The 14900-nt window shown below is 50.9% G+C and overlaps 1 protein-coding gene across 1 annotated transcript; it reads right to left on the reverse strand.

Moving 5' to 3' along the window:
• Positions 1 to 1842: 1842 nt before the first annotated feature.
• On the reverse strand, positions 1843 to 13877 carry TLE7 (TLE family member 7). Its single transcript, XM_031002601.2, has 10 exons — positions 13794 to 13877; positions 4808 to 5214; positions 4664 to 4686; positions 4459 to 4517; positions 3903 to 4118; positions 3554 to 3795; positions 3212 to 3353; positions 2912 to 3065; positions 2459 to 2532; positions 1843 to 2157 (listed from the first exon to the last, which is right to left on the reverse strand). Exons 2-10 carry the CDS (start codon positions 5116 to 5118, stop codon positions 2053 to 2055), a joined length of 1326 nt encoding a protein of 441 aa, XP_030858461.1. The 5' UTR covers positions 5119 to 5214; positions 13794 to 13877; the 3' UTR covers positions 1843 to 2052.
• Between the last annotated feature and the right edge of the window lie 1023 nt (positions 13878 to 14900).

Consider the following 14900-nt stretch of genomic DNA (forward strand, 5'->3'; position numbering starts at 1 on the left):
TTCTTTTTGTATTTTGAGGCTACAATAACAACTACATAAAAACAGAATTCTTGTGCTTCCTGATGAATTGAACCTGAATTGAACACTTATGAAATGTTCCCCTTTATCTCAAATATTTTTTGTTTTCTAGTATGTTGTCTAATATTAATATAACATCAACTTTCTTTGATTTGTGCAGAAAGTATCTTCTTCTATTATGCTGTACTTTCTGTACCCTTATGTTTTAATGTATCTTTCAAACACAGTTATGATTTTTTGAATTGTTATATGATCTCTACAGATTAATAGGAATATTTAGTCCACTTACATTTAATATAATTACTGCTATATTTGGTTTTAAATCTATCATTTCAGTAAGCTTTTCCTTTTCTGCTTCTTCTTTGTTCTTTTCTTCCTTTTCCCTCTTTTCTTGGATTATTACTATATATTATTCCAGTATTTTCCCTCTTTGCTTGGAAGCTGTATACTTGTTTAATATTTTTTTAGCAATTAACCTAGAGATTACAATGCTACTCCTTGATTTATCAACACTGCTATTAATTAGGACTCTTATTTCCAGAAAGCATTTTAAAATTCTTGTACTCCCACTCCCAATTATTACCCTTCCAACTTGTATGTCTTTATTTTTAATTCTCTTGGACACATACTTAGGAGTGGAATTACTGAATCATATGGTAACTCTCTTAAGCATTTTGAAGAACTTCCAAACATTTTCAAAGTGACAGCAACATTTTGCAATCCACCAGCAATATATGAGGATTCCAATCTCTCCACATCCTTGCCAACACTTGTTATTGTCTTTTTTACTCTAGCCATCCTAACAGATAAGTGATAACTCCTTTGGGTTTGTTTTCTTCCATGCAATAGTCCAAAGTGAACAGCTATCTCGATGTCTGACTCATGCACACAGGATGCTTCTGTCCTGTGGTTCTGCAATGCCTTGGGGCCTCCACATCATTTGCCTTGAGCTGGTAGAAGCGGAAGGAGACCCTGGAGGGAACAGTCCTACTTCTTTAGGCCTAGACCAGAGCTGACACATATTATTCACTCATGATCCACTGGCAAGAACTAAGTTCCTGACAACGTCTACATGTTGCAAAGGATGGCAAACTTGGCCCTTGGCATTGCAGGTTCCTCCCAGGGAAAACTCCAAGCCATGAACTTCAGTGGGCAGCTGGCAGTCTCAGCTATATAAACACCAAGCCAAAAAGAGGACCCTGATGGAAGAAGACTAGAAAGCAGGCCTATATGGCTTTTTTTCCAGGAGCTGGGCCCTTTCCAGCCTGGTGAAGCCCAGATATATAATACTACATTGTCACATTTTCAAACGTGAGGAAACTGTCCTGAAACAGTGAGCTAGGTAGCTTTGATTAGCACCAAACACTAGAATTAGCATCAGGACTTTTAAAGAGTCAAATAAAATGATGTAGCGTGAAGCAGGGAGCTTTTCCATCACTGAAGTTAGGCACAAAAAGGGAATCTGTCCTCAGAACATGGCTAGACCAGCTCTAGGAATTCTACCTGAGTCAAGAGTTGAGCATTGTTGGTCCATCTATCAACTCCCTGATACAATCTGAAAGTTGGTACGTGGACTTACATTTCTTGAGCTTTAAGATTCCAAAAATTCCTGCTTAAAAAAAAAAAAAAAGTTTACAAACAAAACTAAGTCTGGTCTAAAATTCCTTCCCCACCTTGAAATTTGCTGAAGGCATAAGCAATCTATCACAATGAGTTTGTGACTTGAAAGAAAGGGACACATATCCAAGCCACTTTGCTTTCTGCTTTGCTATTTTATTCATTACAAAGGGATCTCAAGTTTCCTGCCAAAACCCAGAAATCAGTGGTAGGAAGATAACAAAGGAAAAAGCTCCAAGCCATCTGATTAAAATCTGGGAGTGCAGGCTGAGAGCGGGCTACTGGAGGGGAGGGATGACCCAAGCTAAGGCAGAGGAGATGGCAGGTGTTAGAGGTGTCCAGCACTCTGAAGCCATCCTCACAGCCACACCAGCCCAAAGACTGGGTCTTCACTGGCAGGACCATGGCATTGCACCTTTAATACAAGAGCTGGTAGATGGTGGCACTGCTGCTGGAGCCCATGACCAGATACTGGTTGTCAGAGGACACGTCACAGCACAGGATACCTGAAGACTCCTCTATCTAGATGGATGGAAGGGCCAAAACAGGGATCACATTTGGGGCCAGACATGAAGGCTTCATTTAGGGCTGTTTCAAGGCTCAGTGTAGACCTAAGGCTCAGGTGGAGGACAGGGCCAGGTCTCAGGGATCAAGGTGACTTGGGAGTTCATAGGATGTGAAGTCTTCATTTTCCCTACTCTGTAAAATGGCCCTGGCTGCCATCTCAGAGGTGTTTTCCAACACCCACTGGAATCCAACCAACTGGGACCTGGAGCTACGAGCTCCCAGTGCCTGGGTTCGGGCATCCCTCTGTGTCCAGTACCTGAAACAACTTTTGTAGAGAAGGTGCCTCCAAGCCACTGAGGCGCGTATCTATCGCGGTCACAAAATAGCTCCCTGGTGAAGGAACGAACAGGTGAGAGGCCAGAGACCAATCCTGCATTCTAGTTCCAGCACTGTCCCCAACCAGACTAAGGGCAAGTCTTTCTCTGCCTGTTTCCCTATCAATGAAAATCAGACACACAACCCAAGCCATTCCCTTGTCTGCCCCCACCCTCCTACCACACACAAGATCATGGTTATCACGGAACAACAGAAGGACAATCAGATAGGGTTCACGCCTCTTCAGTCTGCCTGCGTCTTCAGGCTGTCATTCTGTGCAGGATCTCCCATTACGGAGGGAGCCAGAAAAGGAAAGGGGGGTGAACAGAGAAAGAAGAGACGACAGCAAGTTCAAAATCGGACACCCAGAGGTGTCACCTGGCTTCTCACTCACCACAGGAGGCAAACTTGAGGCTGTGGTGGCGGGTGTATTTTTTCATGAGAGCCTTAAACTGCTCGTTCCGACGAGTGTGAAGGAACACGATATCACTCGTTCTCAGGCCCGCCAATACCCATTCTTCACCGGGGTCGTGGGTAATGCTGAGGATCTGTTCGTGGAAGCAGGTTTGAGGTCAGCACTCAAAGTTGCCAACGCCATCCTTTATGCCCACCTCTCAAGCTCACACTCCCACCCCTGCCTCCATGCATGGCTCCACTGCAGGTGGCATTCTGCCAGTGGTGGCCAGCCGGGCACCTCATTCTGTAAGTTGTGTTGGTGCAGCCTCTGGTAGCTCCTCAGGTCCCAGGAATACAGGGTGGTGTCTTCACCTCCTGTCCAGAATATATTGCCGGTGATGTCCACACATCGGGACCCGTATACAGGAACTTCGTGCTTCCTGGTGGGTGGGAAAACAACTCAGAGGGTCACTGAATGGTTTGGGCCCCTGGGAAGTTTCAGGGTCAGGAAGCCCCTAGGAGTACCCCAGATATATCTTCTACACTGACTCGCCCAGCCCTAATGCAAAGAGGGGAAAGTGAGCCTCACTGGCAAGCCCTCCCCCAGGTACACCTGAGTGGCTCTGGAGAGAGGTCATACCTGATCAAGATTTGGTTCTGCAAATCCCAAATCTCAACAAATCCATGGAAACAAGCCAAACAGATATGGGCATCAGAGGAGACAGCCAGAGAATAGCACGTGGGGCCCGTCGAGGTCAGCTGTGCCCTGACCTGGGGGGTGGGTGCCAAGTCCCAGAGAGTCACGGCCTGGGACGCACCCCCTGTGATCAGGCTCCGCTCATCAGGGAACAGCTTGCAGGTAACAACACGGTCCTGGGGATGCTGTAAGGAAGGGTTCACACACTGGTATCCCCTTGGGGCACCAACCCTGGGTCTCACGTCAGAGGCCCTGTCAGAGTTCCCTGAGTCCTGCTTTGGATCTCCCTCACCTGCAAGTCCAGCTGGGCCCGAGGGGCCTTGTTCCCCGCATGCAGCATACTCTCATCCCATACCCTGATGTAGCCGGAGCCACACGTGTACACGTGGTGGGTTGAGCCGCTGATGGCCACAGCGTAGACTCTCTTTCCATGGAGGAGTGTGCCAACCTTCCAGGAGCCCTGTGGGGCCCTCTTCTGCCTGACCACAACTTCATCTGGAATGGGGGGCTAGGCAAGGAGAGGGTGGGTAGCAGTGGCCCTGACCTGCTATCATTAATAGGACAGTCCACCCCTGTCTTCCAGCTAGATTCTTAACCACCCACCCATCCACCCACCCAACCGCAGAACCTGGCCCCTGGTTCCCAGGGTCACATCTCTTGAAGAAATGACACTGTGAGCTGAAGACCCTACTTCTCAGGATGGGGGAACAGGGAACATAGCTCAAAAGGAGCAGGAGCCCAGGACACCCCCCTACATATGGGAGAGAGAGTGAAAGTGTGGACGCATGGTTTCTTGATTTGGGGTAGGTGGGAAAGGAAAGATCCTGAGTATGAAGTTGGACACTTACAATTGCTCTGAGCAATGAGAGGACTTCTTCACTGGGAGAGGAAGAAGAGTAAGGCTGGCCTGCAGGGAAAGAGCAATGCCCACCTGCTCACAGAGTCCCACGCTTCAGGGAGAAGCCTGCTCTGTTGACACCAGGCCCCCGTTCCTAGTCCCCCATCTGGGGCCCAGCTTGGGCGACCACACGCACCACTATGACTGGTACTCACCAACCTCAGAACCCAGTAGGAAGCTACAACACATGGAGAGAGGGAGGGAGGAGACAGAGTGTGAGCCACAGAGCTTCCTGCTGGGATGCCCTCTCCCCAGTCCAGCTTGCCACCCCCACTGAGTCAGGTTCAAGCAAGACCTGCCTTGGGCTGGACTCTGCTGCTTCTCCTGGTTGTGCATCAGGGAGCCCAGCGGCCTGGAGCTCAGATCTACCCAGGCCCTGGAGGTGCCACTGCTGCTGGGTCACCGTGCTTGTCTCTTGATCAGCAGGGCTGTGCTGTATTGGGGGGCCCGGGGGCTGCCAGGGCACTCCAAACAGACTGCCCAGTTGCTGCTGCACTTGTGGCTCAGGCTGAGAGGAAACGCCAGAGCTTTCTAGCACATCCCTCCTCTCCTCTGGCTCACCATAAGCCCCGAACATTCTGAACGATGCCTCTTCCTTCTCTCCACTCATGTTCTTAGATCAGTGAGGTGCCTGGACCACCTGGTTCTAGGGCTTGATAAATAGACCCACCAAACAGATACCAGGTTCCCAATGTGTCCTGATCCCCTGTAAGGTGAAAAAAAAGAGATGCAGCTATGCACATGTGCTCTGTAGGGTTTCTTTAGAAGGGGCAGAGAATGTCTCCTTTGGTGAAAAGATTCAAAAGAGTGGTTGCCAACTAACTTTTTATATTAGGTGTTGGCGGCAATGATGTCAAGGGTGAAAGCGTCACACAAGCACTTTGAGATGTTAGTGCCAGGCATTGTATTTTTCCTTTTATGCAAATGGACTGCATTTCTGGTCATTTAAAAATCAAACTCACCTGCCGGGCACGGTGGCTCACACCTGTAATCCCAGCTCTTTGGGAGGCCGAGGCAGGCAGATCACAAGGCCAGGAGTTTGAGACCAGCCTGGCCAACATTGTGAAACCCAATCTCTACTAAAAATACAAAAATTAGCTGGGCATCATGGCACGTGCCTGTAATCCCAGCTACTTGGGAGGCTGAGGCAGGAGAATCACTTGAACCCAGGAGGAGGAGGTTGCACTGAGGTGAGATCGCGCCACTGCAATCCAGCCTGGTCAACAAAGCAAGACTCCATCTCAAAAAAATCAAACTCACCTTTTCATCTGGCTGTACATATTTCAAATGAGGGCTCATACCTAAGCTAAATAAAATATAAGGCAACAGGAAACTCCACACACAACATGTGTCTCTCACCTAGAGGGGTTCGATGAAACCCCAAGAGATCGTAAGAATATAAGGTGTCCTACTTGGACGGGGCAAGGCTATCTAATGATGAAGTTGGCTTGGAGGTGATTACTGTTTCCTACCCTATGGGATAATTCTGAGAACTGGATGCAATCACTCAAGTAGAATACTCGGCATTGTACAAGGCTAGTGGTAAACAATCAATAGAAGATAGTACACTTATTTGAGGCCTGTGTCAGGGACCAGAGCTTTGAGGATTTAAGTAGACCAAATACCCTCCTTCAGGAAGGCTCCTGCCCAACAGCCAGCCCTAGGAAGACCCTGGAGAGACCCAGGGTTCTATGAACAGAGCATATCAGGAGCCTTAGGGATGGGACAAGACAATGCATGGGGAAAGGATCTTCAAGTGGGAACCACCAGCTTGACAGCCAGGCTCAATAGCTGGCTCTCAAACACCCACGAACTCTATGGCAAGCACCAGGGTGGGGGCCCAGGCTACCTGTCCTTGGGAAGATGCAGGGGAGAGTTTTACTTCTCTGTGTGTTTGGCCCTGAACTAAATGCTTTACATAGCTGATCTCATTTTATGCTCACAACTATATGGGCCCCATTTTATAGATTTTTTAAAACTGGAGCTTGGAGAGCACTGGGTCCATGATCAAACTGCTAGAAAACACAGAGAGGAGGTTCGAACCCTGTCCTGCATAGCTCTAAACCACCTCCTTTCCTACCTTCCTATTAGAAGGAAGGCAATATCCGCCATTATTACCAATGCAATGACCTTTAACCTAGTACTTCCACTTCTAAAAATGTACCCTAGAGGTGCACTTGGATATATGCAAAATAATAGATGTACAAGCTGGAGAACAGCAGCATTGTTTGTGACAATGTTGGGACATTGTTTGTTATAACCTTTGCAGAGCCAAGATTGCACCACTGCATTCCAGCCTGGGATTTGGCAGATGACTGGCCAACGCCCAAATGGCCATGGGAGGAGACTGGTGCAATAAGTTAGAGTATAGCCATATGGTAGAATGGTATGCAGCTATTAAAAATAACAAGGACATGGCTAGGCATGGTAGCTCACGCCTGTAATCCCAGCACTTTGGGAGGCCGAGGCAGGCAGATCATGAGGTCAGGAGTTCAAGACAAGCCTGACCAACAAGGTGAAACCCTGTCTCTACTAAAACTACAAAAATTAGCCAGGTGTGGTGCCACGCACCTGTAATCCCAGCTACTTAGGAGGCTGAGGCAGGAGAATTGCTTGAACCCGGGAGGCGGAGGTTGCAGTGAGCCGAGATCGCGCCAATGCACTCCAGCCTGGGTGGCAGAGTGAGACTCTGTCTCAAAATAAATAAATAAAATAAAATAAAATAACAAGGACGCATACATTGATATGGAATATTCCAAGGTGTATTAATAAGTGGGTGAAAACTGCAATGTTCAGAAAAATGTGCCAAATATGCAACTTTTATGTAAAAGAAAAATGGAAATTAAATTTATCTTTGTATATAAGAAATTAGAAACAGTGGTTGCCTTTCAGAGATGGAAATTGGCAAATAGGAAAGAAGAATGGGAGGGAGATTTGTCACTGCATAACTCAGTACCTTTTCTGCATATTTCTGGACATTCAAACCTATGTTAAAAATGGTTGGATCTGGAGCCTTTCTCATCTCACCCCAAATGTTGATCCTCCTGATTCTTAGTTGTTTAAATAATTTAACACACTCTCCCCGACTTGTGTCAGTCTCCTCTAATTGGAGACACCAGGGCTGAGCTTGGAGCACGGAAACTCCCAGCAGAGACCACCACTGCTCAGACCCCCTTTTGGGGGCTATGTAAAGTTTAAAAGCAGTGAAACTATTTAACAAGGGCTTCAGCCTCCAAATTTGCCAGAATTTCACCCTAAGAATAAAACAAGGCTTTCTAGAAAGAGCAGGAGGAAGAGTCAGTATCACCGATTCCCTTCTCTTCTCTCTCCCAGAGCTAGGAACACAGAGATCCCCACCCCCTTACCAGACAACTCTCTTTCCAAAGCCCCCAAAATGCTGGTCTGGGGGTTCACTCAAACCCCCATGGCAGGAAACTCACCTCTGAAGGAAGAAGGTCAAACCCTAGACATGGGAAGTCAACCAAGCTAAGACCCAGCCAGGCATAAGAATCCCCACATCCTCTCCCAGCCCCAGACCCTCCCTTCCACACCCAGGTGCTGCCCCTATCCTGCGGTGCTGCTGCTTTTAATCGTGAGCCTAATGGATCATCAAGCCCTGCGTCAGAATCTCGGTCAGGTATCCTGGCCCTGAATGGCTGTCAATCAATCACCAGACGTGGCCACACAACCAACCCGGCTGAGCCAAGCTGCTGCTGGCGGTATCTCAGGTTAACCTATGAGCCCTTGAATTGGGGGTAGTAAGACAGGGATCCGCCAAGTATTTTCATGGCAGGAGTTAAGATAGAGGGAGACATTTTTAGGGGGATACGTCTTTGGGCTGGATTCAAACCACCCTACAAGAGCCAGTGTCTGTGCAAAGATGGGGAGTTGAGTTGAGCTGTTCGCCAGAGCCGAGTCAGAGTCTCAGCTCCAGGTGAATCTCCTTTGCCTGAGAAGGCTGATCTTGGCCTGAAGCCAACAGTGGGTGACTGTGGGAGGGACATGGGGCCGCTTTCCTCTTCCTCCCCTGCTCTGGCCTGAACTTGCCTGGCTCTGGGCCTCTAATCTTTTACCAGTGTCCCTGAAAGCAAAGACTGAGGAACCCTCTCTTTTTCGTGGCTGTCTCAGCCAGTGGTTCTTACATTGGAGCACACATCAAATCCCCTGGAGGCCTTGTTAAAAGTGTGGTGGACCCACTCCCAGAAATTCTGATTCAGGGCTGGGCACAGTGGCTCACACCTGTAATCCCAGCACTTGGGGAGGCCGGGGCGGGCAGATCACTTGAAGTCAGGACCAGCCTGTCCAACATGGTGAAACCCTGTCTATACTAAACATACAAAAATTAACTGGGTATGGTGGTGCACGCCTGTAATCCCAGCACTTTGGGAAGCCGAGGTAGGTGGATCACCTGAGGTCAGATGTTTGAGACCAGCCTGGCCAACATGGTGAAACCCTGTCTCTACTAGAAATACAAAAATTAGCTGGGCATGATGGTGCGTGCCTGTAATTCCAGCTACTTGGGAGGCTGAGGCACAAGAATTACTTGAATCTGGGAGGTGGAGGCTGTAGTGAGCTGAGATTGCGCCACTGCATTCCAGCCTGAGTGACAGAGTGAGACTCTGTCTCAAAAAAAAAAAAAAAGGAGAAGAAAGGGAGGGAGGAGAGAGAGAGAGAAGAGAAGAAAGGAAGGAAGAAACAAAGAGGAAGGAAGGAAGGAAGGAAAGGAAAGGGAAGGGAGAAGAGAAGAGAAGAGAAGAGAAGAGAAGAGAAGAGAAGAGAAGAGAAAGAAATTTTGATTCAGTAGGCATGGGTGGGGCCCGAGACTGTGTTTCTAACAAGTTCCCGATGTGTTGGTGATGCTGTTGCTGCTGCCACCAGGCTGGGGACCAGCATCTGAGAGGCACTGGGGGAACCCTTCGGTCTGAGGGTCCCTTTCTGGAAGGAGAGGAAGGGGTGATGAAGCTGGACTCCTTTCCTCCTCCACTCCTTGCTTTTGCCTCCATTCCCTGATCACCCCCTTTCCCCCACTGAATCTACTGTCTGCTCTCCTCTGGCTTCTTTCTCATTCATTGGCTCCCTTCTTTTGAAGAAGTCCTGAGATGGCTGCTACTTACAGAGGAATCTTTTACCACCCCTGACCTCCAATCTCCAAAGCTCTCTGTCTCTCCCTTCTCCCCTCTGCCTCACTTACACACCCCTTGTCCTCAGAACGTCTGTGGCTGCCTATTGCCTTCAAGATAATGTTGCTGGAAAGAGAGGGTCCTGATCCAGACCCCAAGAGTCTTGGATCTCACACAGGAAGGAATTAAAGGCAGGTCACAGAGTGCAGCGTGAAAGAAACAAGTTTATTAGAAACTACTCTGTTGTAGAGTGGAGCATCCTCAGAAAGCAGGAGGAGGAACACACCATCTTCTGTTAGCGTCTCTACTTATAAGAAACCATAAGGAGTGGCCGGACACAGTGGTTCACAGCTGTAATCCCAGCACTTTGGGAGGCCGAGGCGGGTGGATCACCTGAGGTCACGAGTTCGAGACCAGCCTGGCCAACACGGTGAAACCCGTCTCTAATAAAAATACAAAATTAGCCAGGCATGGTGGCATGCCTATCATCCCAGCTACTCAGGAGGCTGAGGCAGGAGAATCACCTGAGCCCAGGAGGTGGAGCCCTGAAGCAAGATTGCGCCACTCCACTCCAGCCTGGGTGACAGAACGAGACTCCATCTCAAAAAAAAAAAAAAAAAAGAGAGAGAGAGAAAGAAAGAAAGAAAAGAGAAAAAAGAAAAGAAAAGAAACCATAAGGAGCTGTAATTAAACTTGGAACGTGCAGATTGCTCGCTAAAGGTAAGGGATATTGGTAGGCGGCTGTAATCCCAGCTATTCGGGAGGCTGAGGCAGGGAGAATCACTTGAACCCAGGAGACAGAGGTTGCCGTGAGCCAAGATCGCACCACTGCACTCCAGCCTGGGTGTCAGGGCGAGACTCCATCTCAAAAAAAAAAAAAAAGGTGAAAATAGGGACAGCCCGAGGAGTTGCAAGAGTCAAAGAGAGCCGTGGTTCTTAAACCCAGAGGCAAGTTAAAGGCAATTGGTGCTTTAGAAATAACCGGATGGACAGAGAGTGCATCCTGTTGTCCCTCAGCCGTGGATAGAGGGACCCAGCTTGAGCTCAGGATGTGCCATAGTTGAAATTCAGGTGTATGTGGGCAACAGGTGGGACCCCCTTGACCAAAACTGTCAGAACCAGGGTAAAGTTGATTCCACGCAGAGAAAGCAAACAGGGCTGATGATAGTAATCAAACACACCTGTGCCCCTTCCCCACCACCTTTCCATCCCCGTGGCCAGTTGGCACAGTCTTACTGACCCCCGCTGTGCTGGGCACTGAGGAGATGAGGCTGGGCCCACAGAGCTGACCATGACCCGTGTGGAATTCCCTCTTTGAAGGGAAACTGACCACTGAACTGGAGATTACAAGTCAGAGTAGAAAGTGACATGGTGGAGGAGGAGGGCTGTAAAGGGGTGGGGTGTGTGAGCCCAGAGAAAGTCACATAACCTGGAAGTGAAAGGTGATAGGGAGTAGGTAAGGTCGGAAGGATGGAAGGACTCAGCGGGGGAAGCAGGGTAGCAGACAGCATAGGAGAATGTTCCAGACAGACAGAAGGGCAGAGGCAAAGGATTGGATTTTAGCAATTGGGAGAATTTTCTAGGGGCTGGAGCACAGAGGGTGTGTGTTTTGGAGGCGGGGAGGGCAGGAATGTGTCCTCCTTTCCAGAGAGAGTTGGAAAGCATTTGGGGGTGGTTCTGAGCTGGGGGAGACATGATCAGAGTTGGGTTTCAGAAGGAGGACTCGGCCTGTTCTTCTAGGGATAGACTGGGGGGAAGGGACAAGACTGGAAGCTGGGAACCAGCTAAAAGAAAAAGACACTCTACATCACCAGTCATCCGGGAAATGGAAATCAAAGCCACATGTAATAGATCACTTCACACACCCTAGGATGGCTATGACAGCCACCAAAACCACAGAAAATAACAAATGTTGGTGAGAATGTGGGGAAATTGGAACCCTCCTACGTTGCTGATAGGAATACCACGGAGCAGCCACTGTGAAAAACAGTTTGGCAACTCCTCAGAGTTAACATCTGACCCAGCAGCTCCACTCTTAAGTATATGCCCCCAAAAATGGAAAACAGGGACTTAAACATTTCTTGGACACCAGTGTTCACAGAAGCATTATTCACAGTAGCCAAAAAGAAACAACCCAAGTGTCCCCCAACTGAAGAATGGATCAAAATGTGGTGTAAATATACAACGGAGTATTACTCAGCCATAAAAAAAATGAAGCTGTGATACACACTACCACATGGGTGAACCTGAAAATATTATGCTATGTGAAATAAGCCAGACACAAAAGGCCAATACTGCATGATTCTATCTACATGAAATATCCACAAAAGGCCAATCCTTAGAGACAGAAAGCAGGTTAGTGGTTGCCAGGGACTGGCAAAGGGGAATGGGACGCCACTTCTTAATGGGTCTGGAATTCCTTTTGGGATGACAAAAAAGTTCTGAAACTAGAGGGTGGTGATGGTTGTGCAACATTGTGATGTACCTAATGCCACGGAACTGTACACTTTAAAATAGCTAAGATGAGCCGGGCGTGGTGGTGGGCACCTGTAATCCCAGCTACTCGGGAGGCTGAGGCAGGAGAATCACTTGAACCCGGGAGGCAGAGGTTGCAGTGAACCGAAATCGGGCCACTGCACTCCAGCCTGGGCAACAGAGCGAGACTCCGCCTCAAAAGAAAAAAAAAAATAGCTAAAGTGTTAAATTTCATGTTATGTGTATTTTACAAGAAAGACCCAAAACCAGACATGGGGTCATGAGTTAGGGGTCCTGCAAATCCCAGCATTTTTCCTTCTTCCCCTTTAGCCAGCAAACTCCAGGCAGTTTAGCTGGTGGTTTTCTTCCCTTTGCTCCCCTAGAAGAGCCACACAGCTGCAGGTGCCCCAGCCCGGAGGCTATGGGTAGCTGTCGTCAAATGGCTGGTGGGACCCCAACACCTAGTGGGCCAACACAAAGGCCAGAGATGGGGTCATCTGGGCAGAACTGCGACTGTGAGCCTCCAGATCTTTATTTGAGGGCTGACGCGCCCTCTGGCGGGCACCTGGAAGGGACAATGCACGGCCAGGCCCCTCCTCCCACCTCCTCCCTCACTGTCACGGGGAGCCCCAACTCCCCATTCCTTGCCAAGGCCTCTTCCTCCTAGCATGGTGGCGCTGCCCTTCCCACAAGCACGGTGGCGTCTCCCGCATCGTACATTGCTCTTCCCACCCACCTCGCGTCCCGTCCCTGCCATGGGAAGTTTGCATTCCCAAGTCCTGCATTCCGATTTCTGTCCTGGGTCCATCTCTTATCTCCCCAGGGACCTGTTACCAAAGCCCCCTGCTCAGTCACTCTCAGGAGCCCGCCGGCAACTTTCCGCCTCCCCCACAGTCCTCGACAGCAACTCTACAATGTGGGCCTCGCAGCAGGATTTCACTCGGTTTGTTTTGTAAGAAAAGTTTACTTTTTGTTGTTGTTGGTAGAGACAAGGGTCTCACTCTGTTGCCCAGGCTGGTCTTGAACTGCCGGCCCCAAGCAATCCTCCCGCCTCGGCCTCCCACAGTGCTGGGATCACAGGCGTGCGCCACCGCGTTGCAATGGCTGCACTAACCAACCACTCAGAGCGTCTTTGGGGTTCTGGCCTGCTGGGCGCGGCGTGCGCGGCCGGGCTTGCTAGGTTAGGGACCCGCGGCCCCAGGACTCCGGCCGTGGGCAGCTGTGACAGGGCTACTCCTCTGGGTCGGGCAGGGTCCAGACCTCGCTTGGCCGGCGCCCCAGGGCCTGGCTCTTGGATTTTCCTCCCGCGCTCCCGGAAAGCGGGCAGGGGTGCAGCGAGCGCGCCGGCCGCCAGGGGGCACCAAGGGCCGGGGGCAGCAAGGACTCCTCGTGGCTTCTCCGCCCACCGCGCAGGGCGCAGACTTCCGGACGCAGGGCCCCGCTCCCCTGCCCCCTTCCAGACCGAAGCCAGAGCCGAGGCCCAGGGTCAGAAGCGCTGGCCCACGGCCGACACACAGGCAGACAGGCCCTCGGGCGCTCACGCGCAGTCTCCAACTCCAGCCGGCCTCGCCGGCGCCAGCACCTCCGCGGGCGGCCCCAGCCTGGGAGCACGTGGGCCGCGGGGCTGCGGGCCGATGGCGGGGTGGGGACCAGCAGACGCGCGGGGATCCACGGCAGAACAGCCCCTTACCGTGGCGGGGGCGCTGAGGTCCCTCGGGGCAACCAGAGGACGGAGGCTTGGTGCCGCAGGGCAGTCGGGAAGGCTTCCTGGAGGCTGGGCTTGAGCCGAGGGTGGGTGGGATTTCGGTGGCTGGCGGGGGGTGGGGGCCACGCCTCAGGAACACTGAAGCCACTTGGGGAACAGGCGGCACAGTGAGAGATCCAGAAGGAGGAGAAAGCCGGAAAGCGAGCAGAGGTGGCCCAGACCGTGCAGGGGAGGCCCCTGAGACCCTGCCCATTACAGGTTGTGCTAAGGACCACCTGGTCTGTAGTGGGTCTCCGGGCCTGCGAGCTAGGGGAAGGGGCTACAGGGGTCCTCGCCTTCCCCCAGGCTGCGGCGTTCCCCAGGAGAAGGCCAAGGTTGACCCATGTAGGATTCCCCAGCAGGTGGTCAACCCCTGGCCTGTGGAAGGGGCCTGCGGACAGTGCTGGAATGGAATGGAGTGCAATGGAATATGTCGGAGGATGTCCTCATCCTCTCCAGGCGAGAAGATAACAGATGTGCAGGAGTGGAGATTTCAAAGGCAGAGAGAACAGGAGAGAATCCAGAGCCTCTTCCCAGAATCCCCAGCCCCTGCAGAGAGAGGGCCCCCAGGCCTCCGGGAGGCTGTGCAGATGACACAGGAGCTCTGCTCCTCAGCACATGGACGCCCTGCTTAGGCCTCGCACCAGGCTCTCCCCTCTACCTGCGGGTGCCTTGAGACAGGACAGCCATGTTTTCCTTTGAGCTTCTATTTCCCCTCCTGACCTGGCCAGAGCAGGCCCAGGTGTTCTCTGAGGTCCCTTCCAATGTGACAGGCCAAGGTGGGTGTGTGCACCTTGCACTGCAGGGACAGAACATGCAGATCCCGACTGAAGGAGAAAGACTTTAATCCTCCCCCTTCCAGGCCCAGGGCTCCAGTTAAGACAAGCAGAAGTGCTACTGTGCGGGGTTCTGGAGTCTCCTGTGCTCAGGTTTCTTGCTGTCCTGGTAAGGCCTCCACTGCACGCACATGGCTCAAGACTGGTGTGGTGAACACCAAGGCTACACAGTCTCCTGGGTGGTGGGGTCATGTGACTTCACGAGGCTTTGCAGGTG

The sequence above is a fragment of the Gorilla gorilla genome, chromosome 18 (assembly GCF_029281585.2).
Source record: "Gorilla gorilla gorilla isolate KB3781 chromosome 18, NHGRI_mGorGor1-v2.1_pri, whole genome shotgun sequence".
Lineage (NCBI taxonomy): Eukaryota > Metazoa > Chordata > Mammalia > Primates > Hominidae > Gorilla > Gorilla gorilla.